The sequence below is a fragment of the Marmota marmota genome, unplaced genomic scaffold (genome assembly GCF_001458135.2).
Source record: "Marmota marmota marmota unplaced genomic scaffold, marMar, whole genome shotgun sequence".
In the NCBI taxonomy this organism is placed as follows: domain Eukaryota; kingdom Metazoa; phylum Chordata; class Mammalia; order Rodentia; family Sciuridae; genus Marmota; species Marmota marmota.
In genome coordinates this window covers 12,138,748-12,165,851 of record NW_026000241.1, presented here as the reverse complement: position 1 = coordinate 12,165,851, position 27,104 = coordinate 12,138,748, and the positions used below count along the sequence as shown (strand labels likewise).

The 27,104-nt window shown below is 44.2% G+C and overlaps 1 protein-coding gene across 7 annotated transcripts in view; it reads right to left on the bottom strand.

The window, feature by feature from the left end:
- Positions 1–1,638: 1,638 nt before the first annotated feature.
- The window catches only part of Lyzl4 (lysozyme like 4), a 68,957-nt gene continuing 43,491 nt past the window's right edge, over positions 1,639–27,104 (bottom strand). For 2 of the 7 annotated variants that reach the window (XR_007344385.1, XR_007344388.1), the window contains 3 exons: positions 7,384–7,441; positions 5,357–5,435; positions 1,639–3,975 (listed from right to left, as the gene is read on the bottom strand). Coding sequence is in view for 1 of the 7 variants with exons in the window: in XM_015489440.2 (XP_015344926.1) it covers positions 1,812–1,881; positions 5,357–5,435; positions 7,384–7,533; positions 7,631–7,769 (438 nt within the window). In the remaining 6 variants the exon portion in view is untranslated. Of the gene's footprint in view, positions 3,976–5,356; positions 5,436–7,383; positions 7,534–7,630; positions 7,840–27,104 lie in introns of those variants that run through there. The other 5 variants (XR_007344387.1, XM_015489440.2, XR_007344386.1 and 2 more) reach the window with 5 other exon arrangements.

Below are 27,104 nucleotides of genomic sequence, written 5' to 3'. Positions count from 1 at the left end.
TTACTTACATTATAATTTGTCCGTATAATGGGATAGTGGGTGGTCATTAATGGTGCTGGGATTCCTGGTGTCATCATGGAAAGATTAGACCATAATATATTATTAAGCAAAAAGAAAAAAAAAAGCAAGATATAAAACTAGTTAGCAGTAGTCCATTTTTATAAGGGGAAAAATTGCATGCGTGTGCGCGCACATACAGTTTAACTCTACCCATCTCTAAGTTGGGTTTTTTTTTTTTTTTTGACTACCAAAAAATGAGGCAAAAACTCCTGTTTCCAGTAGGGGGTGATGGTATTTTCAATTCCCTTATTTATGACTTTCGAGTTAGCTCTCCAAGTTCTCTTCATTGTTGGTATGATTTTTAAAACGTAAGAAAAGAAAAAATAAGAATAATAAAATGGCAGCACCAGACAGACACCATGGTGCTCTTTGTAATGATTTTTTAAAAGGCAACACCTAAAAATCTAACGCAGGGAGAAAGTCAAATGAAATATGGTATATTCATAGAACGGAATAGTAACTGTCAATACATTTTCATTTTAAAGACTCTGTGACAACATGAGGAGGCAGATGATGCAGACAGACCCTCTCAACACCATTCCAGTACTTTCCTTCCTGTCCAAGGACTGAACGATTAAGGATTATGTTTTCCATAGCCCATCATGGCTTGGGTCCCATGGGTGACCTGGTTCTGATAAGCAGTTGTCTCTGTGGCTGCTGCTGCAGTTACTACCAGGTCTTAGTAGGTATATCCAGAAAGCCCAAGCTGGTACATGCTGCTCCATCCTGGGCTTCTGAAATAGACCTCTTTCTGCTTAAAATTAAAAGACACAGAGGAGGAAGGCTTGTTATCATATTTGTTTTCCTTCTAAAAAGGGAGGAACAGAAGCCAGGGTGGTGGCGCAGGCCTGTAATCCCAACAGCTCTGAAAGCTGAGGCAGGAGGATTGCAAATTCAAGGCTGGTCTCAGCAACTTAGCGAGGTCCTAAGCAACTTAGCGAGAACTTACTCAAAATAAAAATAATAAAAAGGGGTGGAGATGTGGCTCAATGGGTAAGTGCGCCCGTGGGTTCAATCCCTGGTACCAAAAAAAAAAAAAAAAAGTGAAAAAACAAACCTCTCATTGTTCAGAAAGTATAAAAACCTTATACAGAAAAAAATATCAGAAACCAATGAAAACAAATTATGAGAGTGATTATTTGAGGTATCGAAATCATAGGAGAACTTTTCTCTTTTTTAATGTTTCTATAAGTTAAAAAAATCATCCAATACGAGTGTTATTTACAATTATTGGAAATTTAATTTTAGAGGAAGAAAGCAACTGTCTCTTGATTTTCTCCGTAGAAGAACAAAGAGGATTTCGTGGTCTCCTCCCTGTACCTGTGTGTCCCAGGGATGGGATGGGAGGCCCTGCCTGCCCCAGCCTCTCTTCCTCTCTTCTCTGATTCCTTTTTTCTCCACTGTGTCTATTCTTCTTTTCTCTATTTAATATTGGCATTTGTGGACACATCTGGTCTCCCAGAGAGTTTCCTTCCTCCAAGTCCTCCATCCGAGATTAAATAATAAATCACGAAAAGGGCAAATCATGGTGATCACAGTAAGCATCATGATACACAACTGGAGACCTTTGGCCCAAGATGAGTAACAAACTTGGTTTATTCTGTATCCCACATCCCTGAATAAAGCAAACTTTCCCCCTGTCCATCCAGAGCTGTCAAGTGGTGAGATAATATCAGGATTAAGTGAAGCGGCAAAGAGAGAAGCCTCTTCTGTCACAAGATGCAGCTTCTGAGTGTTGCAGAACCTCTGAACTACAGCCTGCACCCATCCAGCCACCGCGACAGAGTGTCAGAAAACTGGCAGTTCCGGGTCCAGTTGAGCCTACAGAGAGGAAGATCAGGGAGAGTGATCAGGAGGGAGGACTCCTTAAAGTCAGCGCTCAGGATCCCAGGGTTCCCACCCCAGCCCAGTCCATTCATACTGCTTGCCTGGCCCCTGGAGACACCATACTCTGACATGAAGGCTGGTGCTTCCCCTGTCCCAGGGTCCATACCACTCTCACCTTGCAACTTAAGCCCCAGATGGTTTAGAGAGGCCTGAACCATGAACCACAAAGTTCTCCTCAATCCTTCAAGGTAAGGATTAGCTTCTCTGAAATGAGCTTTAGAGAAGTTCTATGACTGGTCACATGGTGTGTCCAGAACACTTGTCCTTGGGCCAGGCCCCCTTTCACCTTTCCGTGCACCTACTTCACTCCTTAAATACCTTTCAACTCCCCAATCCTCCTAGGACAAAGAAACTGAGTTTCTCCAATCTTTTTTTTTCCTGGTGCCCCTAAGAGTTATTGTCTCATTCTCCACCCAGTGCTAGCACCCAGCTACAGGCTGGGGAGGTACCAGCTTAGCTGCAGCTAACTCAGCCAGACAGGCCTCCAGGGGTCTTCCAGGGTAGAGGGTCCCATCCTGGAAGAAGGGAACACATCCCCCTCTCCCCACTGTAGCTATAGAAAACACACACACACACACACACACACTCATTTTCAGGAACACCAAGGGCTAGACAATGCCGAAGGGACTCCTGGGACACCCAGCTCTTGATCTACTTGCCCCCTGTCTGCCCTGACCTTGAAGAGTGTCCCCCATCTGAGCTTTGGGAAAACCATGGCTGCCTATTAGCTTGATGAGAGGTCACTTCACCTGGAGCCCGAGCAAGTAAGGACAGGACATACAACAAAGATGACTTTAGCTTGTTAGCGCTTACCCCAGAAGGTCAGCCACATTTACCAATTAATTGGAAAGTCAAGACCATGTATGAAAGGTGTTTCAAGCATTCAGGGAACAGTTAACTTTAATGAGGGGACATCCACTTTAATAGGCAATCTATTCAGTTAGTGGGTATAAATGGATTAACGAATAAATGGTGTTGAGACCGATGACTGATCATTTAAAAAAATATAAAGCTGGATCCCGGCCTTTTTTATACCCAAATAAATTTCAAGGGGGCCCAAATTTTAAGCATAAAAACAAAAAATTGTTAAAATCATATTTTTAATTTATTTAAAAACAATTCAATATAGGGCTTATTTTGTCTAGCATTGTTCTAACATAGAGGGAAACGTGGCTCAATTTCTCTATGATCTTAAGAGTATGAAAGACTTTTCTAAGAAGGAAATGTCATATAAACCCAGAAGCTGCAAAAGAAAAGATTGAGGGATTTAAGTTTGTGAAATTATAAAACTCGTGTGAGTGAAAATACTATAAACAAAGTCAAAATACAAATAACAAACCCGAAAACAATGGTTCACACAGAGATGTCCCTAATTTACAGGACACAGAAAAGAACAAATAAGAAGAAATTTGGAGGAACTTTCTTCCGAAAACAACATACCGCAGGATCCACAAGTAAATTTCATAAAACTGAACTCCTCCGTAAGATATATCCAGACATGACCTCTGGAAAAAACTAAAGAGATACTTTTAGAAAGAAAGACAGCAGTTTGAATTTTAAAAAGAAGATGGATAAGTTAACACAGAATTGCCAAGAAACTAAAAGTGGAGTAACCCAAATTAGACATGTATTTGTAGCAAAAAAATCATGTAACTACATAGAAATGGAAAGGAACATTCTCAATTTAACTAAGAATAGCTCAGAAAACTTAAAGCATCACATGTAATAAATGACAAAATATGAATTTCTTCCCTGTAAGATTGGGAACAAGACAAGATGTCACTATCCTCACATCTATTTTAGCATTTTCTGGAGATCCCAGCAAAAGCAATAAGTCAAGAAAAAGAAAAAAAGGTGTTGTAGAGTCAAGTATGAAAGGGAAAGCAGTAAAATTCTTAGGGAAAAAAAGGAGAATATCGTTATGACCAAGAAATACCTGTGACAATATGAACAAATATAATGTTGAGTAAGAGAATTCAGACACAGGCCCAACCGTGAACATTTTAGAAGACTCTCCTATGTAAATACCTGGCAAAAGGGGAAATTAAGAGATGCAGTTATTTTTGGCAACAAATATACAACAGTTAGTTAATATGCTGAACTGTGAAGAGCTCTTTCAAATCAATATTGATGACTTGAGCTTTAAAAAAAAAGGGCAAAGGACAGGGACAGGGTAAAAAATCACAAAAGAATATCACTGTAAAAAAAACACAGGAGGAAATACCTAATGGGGTATCAATAATATATAGCCAAAAAAAAGAATGATTATTATTCATCTTTCAAATGGCAAAGGTTTTGTGATCAGTAAAGAGGCACTTGCTAAACTCTTTACAGATATGCAAATTGGTACAAGCTTGCTAGAGAGGCATTTTACAATACACATCAGGAACCTCAAAAAAAGTAAGCTTGGAATGGAACCACATTTGACCCAGTTATCCCACCCCTCCTCATATAGTCAAAGCACTTAAAATCAGCATACTACAGTGACCTGGCCCCATCAATGTTTATAGCAGCTCAATTTACAATAGCTAAGCTATGGAACCAACCTAGGAGCCCTTCAACAGATGAATGGATAAAGAAAATGTGGTACATACACACAATGGAATATTATTTAGCCATAAAGAAGAATGAAATTATGACATTTGCCAGCAAATGGATGTAACTGGAGACTATCATGTTAAGTGAGATAAGCCAATGCCAAATGTCCTCTCTTATATGTGGATGCTGACTCACAATAGGCTGGGAGTAGGGAGAAGTGGAGGTTCACCAGATTGGACAGGGGGAATTGGAGAGAAGAGAAGGGAAATGGGATTGAGAAAGACAGTAGAATGAATCAAACATTACTTTCTATGTTCATATATGAATACATGACCAGTGAAACTCTACATCACGTACAACCACAAGAAGGGGAAGTTATATTCCATGTATGTATGATATGTCAAAATACATTCTTACGTCATGTGTAACTAAAAAGAACAAAAAAAATCTTAAAAATTTTAAAAAAGCACCTCAAAAGTATTCAAAAATCTTGTAAGAATTTATAAGAAAAAAATAATCAGGGATATATATACACAGAGAATTATTTTAAAGAAAAATGAGAAATTATACCCCATCTGATTCAAATGTATTGATATGTCAAGATCATTGTACTGACATGTGTAACTAATTAAAACAAATAAAAAAATATGGAAAAAAAAGAGAGAGTTATTTTAAGTATGTTCATCCTGGCATCCTATATAATCCTGAACGAGATTTGGGGAAAATCTTGAGGCAATTTGTCAGAAAATTATTTTCCTTCCTTCTGCGGCCTTTGAGGTGGGATGAGCAATAGCCAAGACTTGGTTGAGCTCAAGATGAAAGGTAACGCATGAGAGTCATTAATAGGGGCATGTAAAGATCTGCCACTTACCACGCCCCCATTCCTTGTTTTCCTTTTACGATTTTCTTGACACACTCAATCGTCTTCTTTAAATCCGGATTCAGTAACTCTGCAGGAGAGAATATACTGGAATGACATCACACCACCATGTGACAACTAAGTCGGAATGACGTGGGGAAGGCAGAGAGGACTCACTAGAAAGGCTTCATGTAATTCTAAGAGTCAGTCTACTTCTAGATTCTGTTTTTCAGGAAATACCAGAAGAATGTTGTCATTTTTTAAAGCGAATCCATTAGGTTTTTTCCCTTAAAAATATACATATATGTCCATTAAAAATATACATATATGTCAGCTGTCCCATGAGAATCAATGGAGTGACAGTGGCCGGCATGATAATGCCATCCACCCCCTCATGGAACCTGCAGGCTGGAGGAGAGGAGAGTCAGAGGCAGCTGTAATCCATGGAGCTGGAAGGGTGAGGCAGCTTGACGGGTGGGCAATTAACAGGGGCACGTGATTCAGACTTGAAGGGCCAGGGAAGGGTTATGGGACATCTAAAGGGGCAGGTAAGGAAAAGGGATTGAGGGAATCACCAGAGGAAAATTGTTCCAGGCACAGGAAACAGCATGTGGGAGGGGCCAGCAATGCCTCTCAGGAACCAACCTGTCTATGCACCAGTCCCTCCTTGAGGTGGAAGTCAAGACCTCCCACTTGGGACTTTTGCAATACCTGTCTTCTTGCCCATCCTTCTAGTCTCCCCTTTCCCTGAACCAGGCTCATAGTTTTTTCCTTAAACATCACTTCATCACTTGCCTCCAAGTTGCCTATAAACCAGAACCCCAAGCCCCTGGCTTAGTCCAGTGGTGCCCAGCCCCCCCTCTCCACTCCATAATCTTATCCCATTGTTTTCTACAACCCTACGTTCAGGACAGGCTGAGGTGGGAGACTGACGGTGGCCTTCAGGAGTGTGCTCCACCCAGGAGACCCACAGCTTAGGGATCCTGCCCCTTGTTCAGATCATCTCCCAACCCAGATCTGCTCATCCCAAACTGCAGTCCTTAAAAGTCTCCCTGGCCCACTAGCCCATGTGCCAGCTCTCCTCTTCTGAATAAACGCCACTTTGTCAGCGCTTGCCTGTGGCATGTAGACAGACAGACAGACAGGCAGGCAGACACACTCCCTAATCTCAACTACCTCGTCCCATCCTTGAAAAAAAGGGAAGGTGTGTTCCCAAGCCCCATGCCATAGATGTGCCAGAAATGGTGCTCAGCGCTTGACATAACGCTTCATGAGGTGGGTATTATTACCATCATCTCCATTTCACAGATAACTGAGGCTCAAATCACACAACTGTAAGAGGCAGAGCCAACCTTCTGAGTGGCCTCAAAACCTGCGCTCCTTCTGTCCCCACCCTGCCTCCAGGCACAGGGCTCCTCTTGAACTGTCTGGAGTGCTTGGCGCAGGCTCTTGTCCCTCTAGGTGGTCACTCGCTTGCTTATGAATCCTAATTGGCTGTGGTTACAAATTCCCAGGGAAAACTGCTTCCCTCTCTGTCTAGAATGTCCTCACTTCCAGGACTTTATCCTGATAGTGCAGTCATCTGGCTTCGTGGCCTGGTGTGGAGGTCTCCAATGTACGTCCTTACCTGGATACACAGTGACCACTAAACCTATGCTTTAGGCAGCATCCGTCTCCCCTAAGAACAGAATAATGGTCAAGTGTGGGTGACATCAGGCCCACAGGGAACCCTCTGCTCCCCCCCTTCAGTCTTGGTTGGGCTCCAATACCTCCGCACTCCTCTACGCAGCAGTTTCTCTTCCCATAGGATGTGGGTCTCCATCTTTCCATCCCAGCTAGCTGCCTGACTCACCTGGTCCTTTCTCACCATCCACCCTGGCAAGGCAATGCCCAGCCTCCCCGTGGTGGATATGGCCTAACCCAGAACCCTCCTTCTGCCTCCTCCCAGCATGTGAACTCTGGTCATCAAGAAGGCCAACCTCCAAGTGTGACCCCGCAGCCCCCAGAGCGCCAGCATGGACTGAAAAGAAGTGACCTACCAGAACAGGACACACCACAGAGATTCTTGCCATGGTCACACCACAGGTCCTCACGGATCTGAAAGAGGCCAAAGCCAGTGTGGCCTGTAATCTCATTCTCATACACAGCCGAGGGGTTGAACTTGCTCTCATAATAAGCCAGGCAAACCCCTAAGATGGAATAGAATGTGTGGTCTGAGGAGCTGGGGATACCTGGGCAGGGAATGGAGGGAAAGGAGGACAGAGGGGGATCGGGGATCTTACTCACAGTTTTCAAGTTTGTAACCTTCAAAATAATCCAGGCCTCCTCTGTAGAGCATCTCAGCCACAGTGCAACGCCCCAAGACGCGAGCACCACTTGGAACCATGAGGTAGCCAAGGAGGAAGAGCATCACGGATGCCTTCATCTTCTCCTGGCTCCCGGTAGCCCAGCACAACAGAAGCCAAGAAAGTGGATGGAGTCTCAGGTAATTTCCTACCAAGATCACTAGGACACTGTTCCTCCAAGGAGAAGAAGGGCACTGGGCCGAGAAAGGAGTGTACAATTCGGTGTGTTTAAAAAAAAAAAAAAAAACAAAAAAAACTCTCCTGACCTTCCCTTCTTCTATCCTGATTCTCTGCCTCGTGTCACTACAAGCCTGGGGCACTTGAGGCTCTGCCTCTTCTCCTTATTTGACCCCCTATTTTCTAAAGAAACTGCACCCTTGAAGTCTCCCCTCCTCCCTGATTCGTTCCCTCAAACAAACCCACTGACTTCTTCTTGGGCTGTGTCTCACTCCCTTCACTCCGACATCAGATACAGTGGCTTCTTTCTTCCCCTTTATGGTAAAAGTCATCAAACACAGTTTGGCAAACAGAAAAAGAGAAAAGAAGACCATATATCATGATTCCACCATTGGCACTCAAACACTTCTGCCATGTTGAATTTGTTTCGCGGATGCCTTTTAGCTCTAAATATGTCCCCAAGTTGTGGTCTTACTCTCTGCACAGTCGTTTCCCCAGATTTTTTTTTTTCCAAACCAGACTCCACTGAGCTCTTTCCTGAGCTCTTTCCTGACTGTCTACAGAAGGAGACCCATCAAGATGCAGCCCAGACCCATCCCTTATTAGCTGGGAAACTCTAGATGACTCACTGACTTCTTAGGTCTTTGCTTCCTCATCTCCAGAATGAAGTCATTTGTGGGGTGCCTTGGAGAATTGACTCTTTCTGGAGACGGGTATGAGGATTGAACTCAGGGGCATTTGACCACTGAGCCACATCCCCAGCCCTATTTTATATTTTATATAGAGATAGAGTCTCACTGAGTTGCTTAGCACCTTACTTTTGCTGAGGCTGGCTTTGAACTCATGATCCTCCTGCCTCCGTCTCCCAATCTGCTGGGATTACAGACGTGCACCACAGTGCCTGGTGAGAACTGACTCTGAGTTTAGCGTTCTCCATTTCTGTTGCCACCACCTAATCCTATCATCTTATCACTGCACACTGAGTTGCAGGCAGCCTTCTGGTCTCCATGCCTTGGGGTCAACTCATGCTGCTGGTGTTTTCTACCACAACATCTTGTGTGAGGAAAGGGACACAACACAAAACAGGTCAATCATCTGCTAGATGTCATAGAATGGACTGAAGAAAATAAGGGCTCAGAGGAGAAAGGGAACTTTCACAAAAGATCCCTGGTATCCAAAATGAAAAAGAAAAAGAAGCAATTGGAAACTCCCCCTCAGCCCCCTAACACTTTTTCAAAACACATCACTTAGGGAACGTTGCTGGTTCCCTCTTCCTTATCACACTTGGTTTTCCAAACCCTCTACCACCAGGCTTTTCCCTGCCCACCCTCTATCAGGAGGAACCAATTCAGACAACCCAGAATTCTCACTATGCTCCCTCTTTGCACCTCCCGGCACCACTCCCCATTGGCCCTGCATCTGCTAGGTCTTACCTGGTGCCCTCATGCTTGGTTCTTCCCTATCCACACGGCCCTACCTTACTCTGCCTTTCCCTACCCAAATGTTGCTCCTGTTCTGGTTCCCACCCCACATGCCTACTCCTTGAAGGCTGATGGATCTTTTGTGAAAGTTCCCTTTCTCCTCTGAGCCCCTATTTTCTTCAGTCCATTCTATGACATCTAGCAGATGATTGACCTGTTTTGTGTTGTGTCCCTTTCCTCACACAAGATGTAATTGGAAGGCTGAGCATAGTGGCACATCTATAATACCAGCGGCTCAGGAGGCTGAGGCAGGAGGATAGCGAGTTCAAAGCCAGCCTCAGCAACAATGAGGCGCTAAGCAACTCAGTGAGACCCTATCTCTAAATAAAATACAAAATAAGGCTGGGAATGTGGCTCAGTGGTGGAGCACCCCTGAGTTCAATCCCTGGTATCCAAAATGAAAAAGAAAAAGAAGCAATTGGAAACTCCCCCTCGGCGCCTAACACTTTTTCAATATCAATTGGACAATCAGTTGCACGTCCTGTTTGTCACTATCCAAAAACACGAGTGCATGCCTTTGGGTTGCATTCACCCACACAGGGGTCCTCAGCCTTGGCACTTGCACTGGAAAATTCCTTGTTCTTGGGATTGACCTGTGCGTTGGAGTTCTTTAGGAGCACACCTGGCTTCCAGATGCCAGTAGCTCCCTTCCCTCAATGTGACAAACACAATGTCCTCTGAGGGCTAAAATTGCTTCCTATTGAGAACAGGGAAATCTCCAATATGGGTAAAAGTTAGAAATGAGTACATTCATAAGCAATAAAAGCTGTGCTTGCAACTATTTGCTTCAAGCTGCGTAGCTGGGTGCAGGCGTGGTCACCACACCAGCTGCTCTCTGGAGGAGGGTCTGGCATCTGTGAGCCCAGACTTGGCACTCAGATTGCCTGGGGCCAAATCCCAGCTTTTCCTCTCAGCAGTGGGGATGTCAGCTGATCCCAGCAGTGATCTCAGACAAGTTCCTCAACCTCTCTGTCTCTTAACTTTCTCATGCATGACAGTTTAAAATAGTGCTTTCCTAATTGTGTTGAAGAGCAAATGAGTTAAATACACAGAGCACTAGATATCCTGTGGACATTAGCTTTTTCTGAGCCCTGTTTGCACCCCATGTTGTTAGTGAACTGAATTTCGATGCATGTGGGAAAAGGCTGTTTGCATTTCCCAACAGAGCAAACAATATTTTCTGCCAATATTGTCTGTCTCCCACAAGGCAGGCCCCATCTCAACTCATAAAAGGCATGCTGACTCCTCTCTCTTTCCTCTTCCTCAGCAGTCAATCCAAAAGAGAGTCTTGTGGTGTTCTTCCAAAACCTATCCACTTTTCACTATCCCTTCTGCCACCATCCTGGTCCGAACCACCACCATCTCTGACTAACTGGAGGTTTCCAAACTATACTCCTCCACCACGTTCTTCCTTCTTCCCCTAAACCCAGTCTCCAGGTAGCAGCTCAAAGGCCTTCTTAAAAACATGTACCCAGAGCCCAGCATGGTGGCACATGTAATCCCAGCTATTTAGGAGGTTGAGGCAGGAGGATGGCAAGGTAAGGCCAGCCTCAGAAACTTAACAAGACCCTGTCTCAAAATAAAATTAAATCAGTGGTAGAATGTCCCGGGATTCAAACCCCCAGTACCAGGGATGGAGAGTAGGGTACACACATCCAATCATATTACTTAATTCCAATGGATTCCCCTGTATTTTAAACAGGATCAAAAAACTCTTCCACCTGGCTGACAAGCCCCTTCTTGATGTAACCCCCAAGCAGCTCTCCAGCCTGACTCCACACTACTCCCCTTTGTTTGCCTTCACTCCACTTCCTGTCCTTGAACAGGCCAATCTCCTTCCACCACGGGTACTTTGCACCAGCTGTTCCTCCTGCCTAGAACATGATTCCTCCAATCACTACAAGGCTTGATTTTTTTCTTCGCCTGCTCTCAACTTAAATGGTTCACCACTACCAAGAGAATTTCTAGACCCCTGCACCATCACAGAAGAAGGTTTCAATTTTCTCTGTGATGTTATCAGTAATGACCTTGTTCACTTGCCTGTTGCCTGTCTTCCATACCAGAGTGCAACAACCAGGTCTGTTTTGTTTTCTGTTTTATACCCAGAACTTATGGCCTAGCGCTCAGTGACTTTTCGTTGAATGAATGAATCCACAAATGACTCTTTCAAACGAAATCATCATCGGATGAGTAAAAAAAGTGAATTTTCTGACAAGTGTCTCCTCTAGATGGGAATCATCTTACCTGTCCCAGCTCCTGCCCACTATATACTCATTTACCAGTCCACCAGTGTTTCCAAAGGCCCTCGGTGCCCCGAGCAGGAGGGAAAGAGTAGCCACTGCAGCAACTTTAATGTTGATTGCAGGGAATTCGCTCTACCTACACTGGGTTCCCTGGAATTTTCAGATAGCACTTTCTTAATAATACACCCAAGAGCATTTGAACCATTGGTCCTTCTTTATGACTGACTGTTCTAGAATTTTTTTTCTATGACATCAGTTCAATACAACAGAATATTCTGAAAAAAAGAGAAGTCTGTCACTACCATATTGTACTGGTTTTCAATTGCTGCTGTAACAAACAACCAGGCTGAAACAACACAGGTCAATTATCTTACAGTTCTGCCACCCAGAAGCCTAACATGGATCTCACAATGCTAAAAATCAAGGTGTGGGCAGGGTGGGGCTCCTTCCTGGCATCTCTAGGGAAGCCCCCATTCTCTTGTTCATTGCATTGAATGGCAGAATAAAGGCCCTTGCAGCTGTAGGGCTGAGATCCCTGTTTCCTTGCTGGCTGTCACCTGAGGGCCATGCATAGCTACTGGGAGCTATCTGCACTTCCTAACTTTGCTTCCTTTCTTCTGTCTTCAGAGTCAGCAAGAGTGGACCTCTCTTCCATCTAAATGGCACCGGTTTATTCTTCTGACTTCTCGCCCACTCACAGGGACTCATTTGATTCCATTGGTCACCAGATTCCAGGATAATCTCTACATCTCAAGGACCTTAACCTCAACCACAAAGTCCCTTTTGCCAATAACTATTCAGAGGTTCCAGGGCTTGGGGCATGGACACTGTTGAGCAACCAGGGCTTCACCAACTACAGGATTCTCCTGGGCCCCTATAGGATTCCTTCTGGGTGGAGCAGGGAAGAAGCCTTTCTCACAGTGGGCCCATAGTCAAGGACATGCTCTTTGGGACCTGGGTAACTTCATTTGTGACATGGGTGATCAGACTGGGTTATCTTTAAGATCCTCCAAGCTCCAGAAGTCAAGATATGTTGAGGTGATTAGGGGTAAATTGGCCTTTTGAAAGCCAAAAGTGCATCTTGGTGACTTAATTAATATTGGCAATTTATTGATTGATTTAAATGATATAGTGAAGGATCCTAAGAGAAAGACTTATTCTACATTTACTCCTTCAGCAAAAACTTTTTCATAATTTGCCTTTGTCAAGTATCTCAAAGAACTCTACTTGGTTTTGATTATTACTGAAACTTTAGAGACCAACACGTATTTGTCTGGGATGGTTGGTCCCCTTACCTTAAGTTTTATATTCCTATAATTTACAGATGTGTACTGATGGTACATCTCTACTTCCTTTAACCTTTCAACTAAATTTGCAAAAACTCACCAGTACTATTCACTACCTAGAACATTTTTCTACTTTATGTACTTTTTAATAGCTTTTTAAAGATAATCCTGAATGATTATGCCTTCCAGAAAAACTTTAGTCAAGAGGGATTCTTTTGACTTAATAGGCACTCCACAGAAGAAATATGATTCCCCTTGGGACATGGGGAAAATGGAGAAACTTTGATTGGGCAAAGGGGAGAGATGGTGGCAGAAAAGATGATAGAATGAGATGGACATCATTACCCTAGGTACATGTATGACTGCATGTAGGGTGTGATTCTACATCATGTACAACCAGAGAAACGAAAAGCTGTGCTCCATTTGTGTACAATGAATCAGAATGTATTCTGCTGTCATATATACCTAATTAGAACAAATAAATTTTTTAAAAATGTTCAACATCTCTAGCAATTAGAGAAATGCAAATTAAACACTACACTGAGATTTTATCTCACTCCATTCAGAATGGCAATTATCAAGAATACTAGTAACAATAAATGTTGGCGAAGATGTGGGGGAAAAGACACACTCAAACATTGTTGGTGGGACTGCAAATTGGTGGAACCACTCTGGAAAGCAGTATGGAATCCTCAGAAAACTTGGAATGGAACCACCATTTGACCCAGTTATCCCACTTCTTAGTATGTACCCAAAGGACTTAAAATCAGCATACTATAGTGACACAGCCACGTCCGTGTTGATAGCAGCACAACTCACAATAGTTAAACTATGGAACCAACCTAGGTGCCCTTCAACAGATGAATGGATAAAGAAATTGTGGTTCATATACACAATGGAACATTACCCAGCCATAAAGAGAAATAAAATTATGGCATTTGCTGGTAAATGGATGGAACTGGAGACGACCGTGCTAAGTGAAATAAGCCAATTCCAAAAAAACCAAAGGCTGAATGTTCTCTCTGATGTGTGGATGCTAACTCACAATAAAGGGGATGAGGGAATAGGGAAGTATAGAAGTACTTAGGATTAGACAAAGGAGAATGAAGAGGAGGGACAGGGGATGGGAATAGGAAAGATAGTAGAATGAATTGAACATAACTTTTCTATGTTCATATATGAACACATAACCAGTATAACTCCACAACATATACAACCACAAGAATGGGAAGTTATACTCCACGTATGTATGATATATCAAAATACATTCTACTATCATGTATAACTAAAAGTAACAATTTTTTTTAAAAGTAGCCATAGAGAATGGCAATGATTTTTTAAAAAATGGTGAGATTGTCTGTCTGTCTCTTCTCCCAAGTCAGAGGAAGAGATCATAGATCCTTCCCTTCGGGGCTGGCCTGATTTCTAGACCTCCTCTGCCTTCCCTACACCCCAGTGCTGTGAGTGCAGATGTCCATTCCTGTGAAGGACTTTGGTGTGTGCACTGGACTGAGGAAGGGGGTCACTGGTGTACACTGGAAGCACAAAGCATGTATCGTTACAGAGGCTGAAGCAAAGAGGCCATGGAATGAATGGTGCAGGGCTGGACTTGGCAAACTACGGCCCACAAGCCAAATCTAGGCAGCTGACTATTTTTACAAACAGTTTTGTATGAGAGCAGTCACATCTAATCAATTACATATCACCGAATTGGGTCATAATAGCAGAGTTGAGGAGACAGATACTGAGAGGTCTGCAACATCTAAAGTGCTTATGATCCAGCCCTTTACCAAAAAAACAAACAAACAAACCACGACAAAAAAAAACTGACCCCCTTGAGCATGGACTTGACTATACTGATGTGATTCTGGGTTTATACCAATGAGCTGTGTGACCTAGGGAAGTTACTCCTCTCTGTGCCTCCATTTCTTCATCTATAAGATGGGTTGTAGTGAGGCTAAAATAAGACAATGTGCACAAAGCTCAGAGCCACTAGAGAACGGGGGCCAACAAGAGGGAACTGCCGCAGGTGTTCATATTCATTTTGGTGGGGTCCAACCCTAGGCAACTGTAATTACTCAGGGTGAAGTTCTTAGCTAACTCCCTTTTCTTTCCAGGAGGATGCTCAGATGAACTGGGAACAAAAGTCCCCGTCTTTCCTTGCTTTGGGCCTGAAAGAATCTGGAGTTCAGGCTCATTCCTGATGAGAACTGGGGCCCCTGGCTTTAGGGGAATCTTTTGGAAAACTCCAGATGTAGGTGGGGTACGAGAGAAGGGTCAGCTGGAGGCTGATTGACAGAGAACCAATATGTCTCCACAGAAACTGGCCAATCGGGAAGCATCTTATCTGCACAACTCCCGTCTCTGGAAAGATTTTTCAAAACAGAAACACCCTATTCATCCACTGAGGGAGATTGAGAAAAAAAAAAAAAAAGGCCACCGTTGTGCTCTGTATCTTTCCCCTTCACCATCAAGCCATGTTGTCTAGTTCCCCATCCCTTACTTGGGTTGACCTTGGGTCTTGCTTCTGACCAACACATCAATTCATATGATACAACTTGATTAGGAAGGGAACAAAACAGAACAGATATCTGGGGAAAAGTCTGATCTCAAAGCTCTCAGGGTTATATCCGAAATTATATCCAATATTATAAAGGCAGCCCATTTAATAAGCCTTCAACAGATGCTGCTCAGTGATGTCCATGCTGATCTCCTACCTCTAAGCTTTCCTGGGAAATACCAGAGGACAGACTACTGTCAGTCACCAAACCCCTGGCTGTTCATCTTCCGTTCCCCAGGCTTGGGCACCCAAGGGAACACACCATGAGGCTAATGATTTAGCCTCTTTGGTCCTGAGTCCTCCAGTAAAATTCAGGGGATCCCACCCCTCACAGGGGGAGAGCATCTGAATATGCATGAAGGCTGCCTTTAGCTCCAGAATGCAGGGATGAAGGCAAAAAGGCACTCTGCCAGTGATTCTGCCATAGCTTTGGAATTCTGTTCTGTTTTAAAATTATTTGTCAGCTATAATTCAACAGTGAGATAGATTTAGCTAGTCCAAGTCCCAAGTCCCTTTCAGAAGCCAGAAGTCCTGAACTGTGGCCGGACTTCTGAACTTGGAGATGAGAAGCAGCCCAGAACCTTTGAGTCTCACTGTTCTCCTGAGGCTAAGGATCCTCGGTTTGCCCCAGCCCTTGGCCCTCACTGGACGACTCAGGCACCTTCCCTAACAGATGGATCTCCATCTGCTCTGCAGAGATCCTCAGATACCACACTCTATAATTACACTTGTATCTGTGTCAATATCTGCATCTCTGTCTCTATGGTGTCTGCAAAAAAATGCCTGGCATCAAGAAAGAATGGTGGCTAGCCAATCCCACATGGGCCTCTGGAAGACATTCAGAAACCTCTGAGATACAAGTCCACCTTAAAAACATTCTAGTTTACCTGCTTTCAAAGTTGTCTCTTGCTGTGAAGCTATTAATAAAAGCAATATCATGCAGAAAACTTTACTCCTGACTCACCTTCCGTTTTGTCCTTTCTAAGTGGCCCTAGGGGCCATATCAAGGCTCAAGATAAGGCATCCATCATGATATTCATACATCTGCACAAGACAATAACAAGGCCAGGACCAAAATTCAGGGCTTCATTTTTGGTCAGTCAGTCAAAGCCACTCTTACCTAAAAGAGTCCCAATACTGCTTATGCATAGGACAGAGACCCTTTGGGTGGTATCCAGCCCAGTTCTGACCAGGAAAATGGAAAGGGATGTGTGCTGTGAGAGGGGGCTCTGGCAATCATTTCCTCCCTTGTCAAGGAGAGACAAGGAAGAGGGGACTGTTTTAGGCCACCTTTCTCCTTCCTTCTCATCTGTGCAAGGTCTGATGTTTGGAGTGGCTACTGTCATTTCTTGACCCCGAGGGGCCCTGAGGATGACACTGGCACCAGTTCAGAGCCTGACGTTGCTGACCCCTGAATCCATATCAGCAGCCCCCACCTCAAAACTTCCTTTGCAAGGAAGATAAAGCTCTGTGGTCGTGAGCGCCTGTGGTCACATATTGTTCCTAACGTAGGCAAGGGTTTTCTGTGTAAATCTGCCACACACTCATTTTCAAATCCAGGCATTCTTGGCTGTGGCGCTGCTTGCTTGGTTTAAAAATATTCAACTGGCATCAGAAAGAAAGCAGCCCCACTCAATGTATTCATTGTCTGAGGGAAAGTGTGTTCACAGCCCTGACAAAGGCCAGGTAAAGGCGGAGGGAAGTGGAGGTGCCCGTCTGTTGTGAATACTCTTCTTGTTACCTCCCTCGGCTACCCACAGTGCATTGCAAGGATGGAGAAAGAGATCAGGCTGTGCAGAGAGAAATATTGTGCAGGGAGCAGGCAGGGGACCCGTCACGATCCAATCCGTATGTCCCAGCATGGTGGCAGGCAGGAATGCCATTCCTAGTCCTGGGCAGCTGGTGACCCCACATCACAAAGGGGATGAGAAAAACCAGCAGGACCACCCCACCACAAAGGACTCTCCAAGATGAAAGGCTGGAAGACCCTGAGGCATCAGGCACGAGAAAGGAAAGGATGTCACCCCGGGCCTATGTGGCTGTAGCAGGGTGATCCATTGTCCCTATTTATCTGGGACTCAGGGTTTTGTCAGGGTGTTGGACAGAAATGTCTTGGTTTTGGAGCCCATAGAAAGGAGTCACATGAACACATGAGATCTACCCAAGGTACAGCCCCCACACTCCTCCCGTGGGGGACATAAGTTGGGGACAAGCCTAGCCTGTGGCTTGAGAGATTCAGCTGAGTTGCCTTGAGTCACTCTTGGGGTCTAAGTCAACGGAAAGCAATGAGTGAATGACTTCACTGGAGTAATTTCTTGCATGTATCTAAAAGTTCTGTTCCTACACAATTATTCTCCATCGACTACAGTGTAAATTCCATCCGTTGGCCAACTCGGGTGATCCTCCGCCTCCCACTGTGAGTCCCCATGGAGTGAAGAAAACACATCTGAGGCTGTGAATCAAAAAGTAGCTAGGCACCGTGGTGCATACCTGCAATCTCAGTGGCTCTGGGGGCTGAAGCATGAAGGACTGCAAGTTCAAAGCCAGCCTCAGCAACTTAGTGAGGCCCTAAGCAAGACCTTGTTTCTAAATAAAATATAAAAAGAGGCTGGGGATGTGTCTCAGTGGGTAAGTGCCCCTGGGTTCATTCCCTGGTACACACACACACACACACACACACAAAGTCACATTTACACCCATTTCATACTTTTACCTTTAATTTGAAGAGTTAATATGTGCATAGAAAAGATGAGTTACAGTCTAGGCTTTGTGCCCAGTGTCACAGACGAGGGACCCATGGAGTGCCATGGAGATACTATGTGGCATTGAGCTGGTGATGACCTTTCCTGTTGTCCAGACTCCAGAAGCATGTTCCATGTGGGTCTCCTTTTATGCTCCTGATAGTCCTGAGAAGTGGGTACTTTTACCACCCTCATTTTACAGGAAGACAATACTTGCAGGACCTAGGTAAGCTCACACAGGAAAGTAATGGATCCTAACTCTGACTCCTGAAGTCATCCTTAAAAGGTTTAAAAACCCACACCCTGCTACTTTTGTGTTCTAGGATAGGTCCTAGTGCTGCTTCTTCACAGCTGCGTGACCTAGGACAAAAAAAAAATCAGTCTCTAAACCTCAGTGACTCTATGTGCAAAATGGGTGGAAGTAGTGCTAATCTCATCCATTTGTGTGGCAAGTTCCTGGTCCATAATAAGCTGTCCATGAACGCAAAAGAGGAGAGAAATATACAGGAATGTAGCACAGAGGTGGCATGGGCAGGCCAGGCTGGCAAGTGGGGAAAAGCTAGTGGGCAGAGGCTGAAGGCTGCGAGGGTCAGAGGTTCTCTACCCTGACTGCACATCAAAATCACCTGAGAAGTCACACCCAAACCAGCTAAACCTGAATATGTTAGAGTGGGACACAACCATCAGTACTCCTATAACTAACTTCCCAGGTGACTCCAATGTGCTGCCAGTTTGGAAAGTCACTGACCTAGCCCTTTGCTATTAGGCATGTTGACCTTGTAGGAGCATCACTGTCAACCGGGATCTTGTTAACATGCAGAATCTCAGGCCCCATCCCAGATGTGCTGAATCAGATCCGTGTGCACCAAAGTCTAAGCATCCCCGGACGAGCCTTTGAGTCATATAGATGAGGAAAATAAGCAAAATGCCAAGCAGGATTTGAACCTAATTAAAATCCAAAGTGCAGGCTGAAGGGGAAATGAGGGGCGGCTATTTACCAGGATTGCTTACGGGTAACCTCATCTCCTGGCAAACACAAAGGGCAAGGGCAGTAGGTCTCTGTGTGTTTCAACTTCAATGAATCTGTGATTGTGGATGTTCAGGAAGTCAGGGATTCTGCCGGCTGCGCTATGTTTGCTCACCCGCCACTGTATCAGCCAGAAAACTAACATCATCTGGTATCAACAATGCACACACTGGACCCTGGCCTGGGATTCACAGAAAAATATCAGCCTTGGAATTATTATAAGGAAACAATTCCCAGAGGGCCTTTCTTACCCAGAATGAGCAGGTCTTTGAGCCTGGGCAAACAGATGCTGCTGAGGTAGGCTCCAAGGTGAGCTGAGCAGCCAGGACAGGAGCTGGCCCTCTGTGGACAAAGTGAAAGGCTAAACAATCCTTAGAGTGCTATTTCTCCACTGGAAAGATGCTCAGAAAGTCTCCTCAAAACACAGATTGCTGGGTCCCACCTCCAGAGCTTCTGACTCAACCAATCTGGAGATTCAATGACAAGCCCTGTTATGATCCTTAGGCATCACTTCATCTCAGGAGTTGGCAACGCCAGCACGTTGCAGCCCCAGCCACGGAGCTTTCTTGGAAGCTTTCTAGAATCTGGAGAAATGACATCAACTAAATTCTTAGCAGCATTTACTCTCTCTAGTAATCCCAGTGGGCCCACCACCATTGGCAAAAGGCAGTTAAAGAGCAAATTCTACATCCAATATGGAAAGCTTTCAAGAAAACAGGACATATATGAAGTCTCAAGTTTTAGAAAAGCAATTCAGTCCGGTTATCTGTCCACCATTAACTCGGAATAGCCAATTCTTTTGGGTCATGGACCCCTCTGACAATCTAATCAAAGTTATGGATCATCTCCTTAGGAAGTGGATAAAAACACAATCTGTACTTACAACTTCAGAGAATCTGTAGAGCCCTGAATGAACCCCTTCCTTGAACCCATCCCAGAGTTTCCTAGGTAAGACTAAAATGGGATTCTCCTGACAAAATCCATATCTCATAGTACTGAGATTTGAGCCCAAGGGTGCTCTACCGCTGAGCTACATCGCCAACCGTTTCTTTTTTTTCAGACAAGATCTTGCTAAGTTGACCAGACTGGTCCCAAACTTGCAATCCTCCTGCCTCAGCCTTCTGGAGTCACTGGGATTATAGACATACACCTCAGTGCCTGGTCACCATCCCTGTTTCTTTTAGCATCTACCAACTTTCAGCCCCTGTGCTCAAGGTTGGAGCAGGTGCCTTAGAGCTGAGCCAGTTGGTGGATCTTATTTCCCTGGCTAAAGTGGTTAACTCAAGAATAGGCGCATGACCCACTTGGAACCAATATGACTCTGTGAAAATTAAATGAAGACTCTCACTGATTCCTAGTCAAGCCACAGGAGTTAGGAGCTAGCAACTGCCACCTTGGGACCCCAGAGGAGAGCCTGTGAGAACGTATTCAACACAAAGTAGAGCTCAGAAATGGAGAGAGAATCCAGGTCCTGAACACAGCATGTTTGCCCTGGAGTACCGTCAAATCTGCCCCTGGACAATTTAGCAAATAAATATTATGAGCCCATGCTCTAAGCAGCTTGGGTCCCTTGCAGTAAAAAGCACTTCAGTGAATAAATCTTCATTAATACATTGGATGTTTTGATGGTCTTTCCAGCAGCTGCCAAGTAAACAAATAATGTCACTATATGAATGTTCTTCATCATCTTTTCAGTTTCAGTTAATCTCTTCATTCCTACAGCTAAGCCTCTGCTTTAACTCCAGACGCTTTATAAATAAACCCCTTTTGAAACAAAGATCCTTCACTCATTTCTATTAGTGATGTTTATCATGTACACAAAGTTGTAAATCTTGATATCATATCATAGTGCAATAAGTGAAGCATGTGAATCTGATCAAAACAGCCTGGCCTGAGGTCAAAATTTGGGGGAAACTACTTAACAGCACAAGTATTCTGAAACCAAACAATTAAATGCTATCATTGTGATTAAAATGCAATTTTGATTAAGAGAATTCTTCAGCCTCAAGGATATATATAGTCATTTTTTCAGGCTACAGATTATTGATTTCTGACATGCCAGAGCAAGAAAAATCTTCTGCCTGCTAGATTCCAGGATTAGGTGAATTCCCTATAGGCAATAGTTTGGTCTCTGCAGTCAGATTTGGATAAAATCCGGGTTCTTCCACATATTAAATCATGCTGCCTCTGTGTATTCACTTCCTCCTTCATAAAAATGGGTGTATTTGCCAGGTGCAGTGGGGCATGAGTGTAATCCCAGCAACTCAGGAGGCTGAGTTAGGAGGATCGCAAGTTCAAGGTCAGTCTCAGCAATTTAGCTAAGTAACTTAGCGAGACCCTATCTCAAAATAAAAAATTCTAAAAAGGGCTGTGTCTTAGTTGGAGAGAGCTCCTGGGTTCTATCCCTGATAGAAAAAAAAAAAAAAGTCAGGGGGTGCATTCATACCTCTCCTGCTAAACTATTAGAATTTGAGAGCAAAGACTGGAGTGAAGCAGGGGAGTAAGACCCTCCGATGTAGAGTTCAGGCTCAGCTCTTTGCCACCCATAAATACAATTCCAAAAGTATAAGGGATGTACTTATTGTTGTGAAACTTATAGAAGGAAAAATGTGTCATGCTTCCTCTGTATGTATCTTAATTAGGGTAACTGAAAAGTTGGGGGAAAGTTTGAGCTGACAAATGAAGAATGATAGGATCAGAACATCACCAGTCTGCAACCCCTGATGAACTAGTGGATTTGGGCATTGAGCATCAAGCAGCTGCTCTCATTCCAGAAAGTGTGTGCCTGCTAATAGAAGGACACAGCACCCCCTGATAACACTGAACCAGAATCTGGTCAAACCACTATCAAACCACCAATTTTCAAAAACTCCAAGGGGTAAAGGAACTGTTATATATCATCGTATTTACGCTCCACAACATCAGGACCACAAGAACTCTACAGATGAACAACATAGTTTTTCTTCAACACAAACATTTAAAAAACAAATAAAAGATCAAAAGGTAATCTACTGGTTAAAACATATATAACAATCAAATTTAATACATGGACCTTATGTGGATCTTAACTGAAATGAACCGACTGTAAAATAAATTTGAGGTGATCTGAATCCAAATACTGACTATATACAATAAGGAATTTTTAAATTTTAGATGCAATAATGGTATTCTTTTTTTTTTTTTTTGTGGTACCAGGAATTGAACCCATTTTTTCCCTGAAACACCCCTGGGCTCCCAAGGTTAGAACAGTTCTAACTGGAAAGACTCAGAGTTGTTTCAAAGCCAACTTGGTCCTCCAGAGGTTGTCCACTCTCACCACCAGGATGGAGGCCTCACTGCCTCCACCTCCTGGGTTTCCATATAGAGTCCCCCAAGGCCTTTGGTGTCCCACGTGAGCCTTGTTGAGTGACTTGCCTCTTTCCTCCATACACTCCTTATCACCTGTTTCCTTTACTCCCTTCCTGACTCCTCCCTGTCCTGTTCCCTTCTACCACTCTTTCCTAAAGAAACATCTGGTAAACCACAAAGGTCAACTCCAAAATGGTGAGTGCTCTAGCCACATGGCTTCTTCCCCATTTTCAGATTTGGGGACAGGGACAAGTTTCACTCCTCCACTCTTGCCATGAAGACATTAGCAATGAACTTTGTTCCATGAGGCCCCCATTTATGTTTGGTAACCTCCAGTTGCTATAATTATTTGTGAGCTTCTGAGGCCCAGGCTTAGGTGGTTCAGTTCTCTGTGTGGCTTCCACCAGGAACTCAAGTTTCGCAGTGTTCAATCAGTGAATGGCTACGTACTGAACAGATGGAAAAGTGTTTAATGTCTCCTTCACAGCCCACGTTGAGTGGCCCTTCTCTGTGTACTTCTGATGCCATCCATTTCCCCTGTTCCTACCTCCCAGCTTGAGCAGCAAAAAGTCTTGCTGTTTTGCTAACAGAGAGATCATCAGGGAAGGATTCCTGCTCGTGAGCTTCTCTTAAAGCAAACTCAAAAAGAACAGGAGAGTGCAGTAAGGGTGAGCACGTCTTCCATCGCCGGCGAGTGTTACTGCTCAGATTTCATAGCTCTTTCACATAAATAGCAGGAACACAGGGAAAGCAAAACTGACGGCCATGTGGAGAGAGAAACAACCACAAAGCCCCCAGGGAAAGAACAACAGCGAGAAAAGCAAAGAGTGTATTTAAAAAAGACAGACATAAGCCTGGTGAGGGAAGGGAGGGAGGGGAGGACAGAAATCACAGGAATTCTAGGCTTTCTCAAAAACATGATGTAGCAATTAAAACAAGTAAGAATGGGTTGCAGGAACAGCCTTGACAGCTCACACTAAAGCAGAAATGAGGTGGGGTGGGGAGAGATGAGAAAAGAACAGAAACCATCTGAGACACAAAAACATAAGGTAAAATGGGTTTGACCCAAAAGAAAAGCACAAAAGATATTTTTCAGTCAGTTCAGAGGATTCTGAATTTGACAAAAGGAAGGGTAAAGAGAGAAGGCTGGTCTTTCAGGCAGGCACCACCCATCTAAAAGGCCTGCCAGGGGACCGCCAGGAATGTTCGGACCTGAACCTGCTGTCCTGCAGAGCAATCGGGATCCCTAAGTGGGTTCCCAGCTGTTATCCTGAGTGCTGGCAGCAAACTCTCCAGGGGAGACTGTCCCCCCACTGCCTGCCCCTTCACAGGACCTGCCTCCACCCACAACGACCTGCCAGGAAACTCCACCTGGTTCTAACAGCCCTTTCATTCTGAACCCTAGGATCCTGCCATGCCTTTCCAATCCTCTGTTCACCCATCTCCATCTTTAACCATATGATAATAGGATGTGAGGATTTGGAATGGGGGCTGGTCTTCAAAAGTCATCTTCAGAGCTGGGCACTATGGCACATGCCTGTAATCCCAGGTCTTGGGAGGCTAAGGCAGGAGGATTGAGAGTTCAAAGCCAACCTCAGCAAAGGCGAGGTGCTGAGCAACTTGGTGACACCCTTTCTCTAAATAAGATACAAAATAAGGCTGGGGATGTGGCTCAGTGGTTGAGTGTCCCAGAGTTCAGTCCCCAGTACAAAAAAAAAAAAAAAAAAAAAAAAGTCATCTTCAGTTTAGACAATGGAAATCCTGCTGAAATGCAGGTTCTGAGTCACAGGTCCAGAGTGGAACCTGGGAGTCTATATTTTGTTTCTCAAATGCCCAAGTGATGTGGATGCTGCTTCTCCTAAGATCATGCTTAGAAAGTAAGACTCTAGACCTAGCTGTCTGATACGGCAGACAAGCCAGATTAAATAGTTTGAAATTTAGCTTCTCCATCACACCAGCCACATTTCGAGTGCTCAATGGCCACCGTATTGAACAAAACAATATAGAACATCTTCATCATCACAAAACATTCATTTGAACAGCATGGAAGGATCAATGGCCCCCTGAAACAGGCTGAATATTTGTGCCCCCCTGAAATTCATATATTAAATCCTAACCCCCAACATAATAGTATTAGGAGATGGGGCTGTTGGGTGGTTCCACTCTCATGAAAGGAATTAGTACCTTCACAAAACAGACCCAGAGAGCTCTCCAGCCCTCTTTTCACCATGTGAGGATATAGTAAGAAGTTGTCAGTCTGCAACCTGAAAGAAGTACTCACCAAAATTACCCTCCTGGCACGCTGATCCTATACTTCCAATCTCTAGAACCATGAGAAATAAATTTCTGCTGCTTCTAAGCCATCTGGTCTAAGTGCTTTGTTATAGCAGCCCAAACTAAGACAATTCCTCAAGAAGAAATCCTTGCTCTTCCTTGTTGGATGGAGTTCCCCAGAGTTCCTGCCTGAGGGATCCTGGGATTTTCATGACCACAATATGTTGCTAGCTGGGCTCATTTTGTTCTACCTCATGCCCAGTTCATTTTTTGGTTTTGCTCACAACCAGTCATTCCTATTTTGAAGATGGAAAGGTGTCTCAGCCACAGCATATTAGTTAACTCTAAGTAACTATTAGCACATGGTAATCATCTCACAATCTCAATGACAACCTGGCAAAAAGGCTCATTTATTGCTAAAAGCAGTTATTATTCAAGGCTCCTGGCTCCTATAGTATTTGATTCATGAATCTACGAAAATCAAGAAATAAGGACTTCTTATTTTATGGGTTTCTCTATCCTTTCACCAGAGAAAACAAAAGAGAAACGATTCCTCCCATGAGGCATTTGGCAAATGGCTATGTGGGTCAGTTTTATGTCCAGGTCCGGAGGAAGATAAGGGGCCTTCCCTCTTTCTAAAAGGCACATTGAAGATTCTCAGTCATGTACCAGAGTAATGGCTCATATGGACTTTGTTCTTGAATAATGGAAAGAATGCATGTGTTGGAGGCATGAATCACAGTGCATGAATTTAGGTAGTGAGGTAATGTAACTATCTTCATTATTTTATGAGTCCTCATAATTTTTTCCAATAAGTCCTGTACTAGGATGTGCCTTCCAGATCTCCCTTTTGGAGTAAACAAATTTTTGTCCCAGCTGCTTGGAGTGCTGCTGTCAGAAAGCCCTCAGCTGTCTGATCCTTTGGGGATTGGCTTAGGTGAAGGGAGCCTCCATACCCAAGGTTATGTTCCTGTTTCCTGGGGCTGCATCCAAGATCTGATCAGTACAGGAGCATTTACCACCCTTGCCCCAAGTCAGAACAGCTTTGCAGGTCCATCTCAGCTCCAGAGCTGCCTGTAGGGTTGGCTGATGTCTTCATTAGGACTCCATTGCCCCTCAAGTTGTTTCTCTGCCCAGGTCTGGAGTTGGTCCCAAGAGCACATCCTAAAAGAATATCCTGCAAGCTAATCTCCATCTCGGAATCTGATGCTCAGGAACCCAACTTGCAAAAGGACCCATTCCATTGTCCCAGGTTGTGCTTAATGTCAGGGGCTTGCATAAACCCAAAGCATCAAGGTTAGAGTGTAATGGTGGGATCTGGGAAGAATGATGATGTAGTTTTTTCATACTGTTGAACTACACTAATATCACTGAGATGACCAGCATCCCATCTGGTCCTCAGAGCTCTTTCCACACTGTTCCCTGCTAAGTATCCCCTGATGCCTTCTGCCAACCTTTTTATGTGTGTCTTCCATGAGCCTGGATGTAAGGCAGTAATTCCTCTGCTCCCACACCAGGCTGGGATTCAGAGGACTCTATGTAATGCACACCGCACAGCTATCTCTTTTCAGGGTCTTGCTATTTCCAACAGATCAACACCATAAGTGGTGCCAATCTGCTTTGATACTCTAGAAACCTATTTAGGGACTCCTGTGTCCTTCCTCCTCCATGGGGTTTGGGAGACAGAGTCCCTTGTGGCAGATTATCGTGGTTACAAATTCTTTGACATTTCTCTCCATAAAGTAAGATTTATGTACCCTTCTCTTGAACATGGGTGGGCTTTGTGGCTGCTTTGAACAACAGAAAATGGAGAAGGAACACTGCTAACTTGCATCTATTGCTGGACCCAGACCTAGCAATCTAGCAGTTTCCTGCTCCTTAAAACAGTCTCCCTGAGCCATCATATGAAAAGACCAGGCACCCCAAGTCCATCCTCATGGTGAGGCCATGCACAGGGGCACCAGTCCTCAGCTCCAGCTAAGCCCAGACTTCCAGTCATGCTGTGATGTGAGTGAAGCCATCGGGGGCCATCCAGGTCAGCCATTCACCAGCTAAATACTCCTGAGCAACCCCAGTTCATACCACATGGAGCAGAAGAATCACCCGGCTGAGCCCTACCTAAATTCTTAGCCCACAAAATTGTGAGATATAATAAAATGGTGGTTGTTTTAAGCTGCTGCCCTTTCTCAGCAAAAAAAAATCACTGCCTCCTCTCTTCTTCTCCACCTTTACTCATACCTCACTCAATGAACCTTTCCTGGATGGGGGGCAAGGCAGG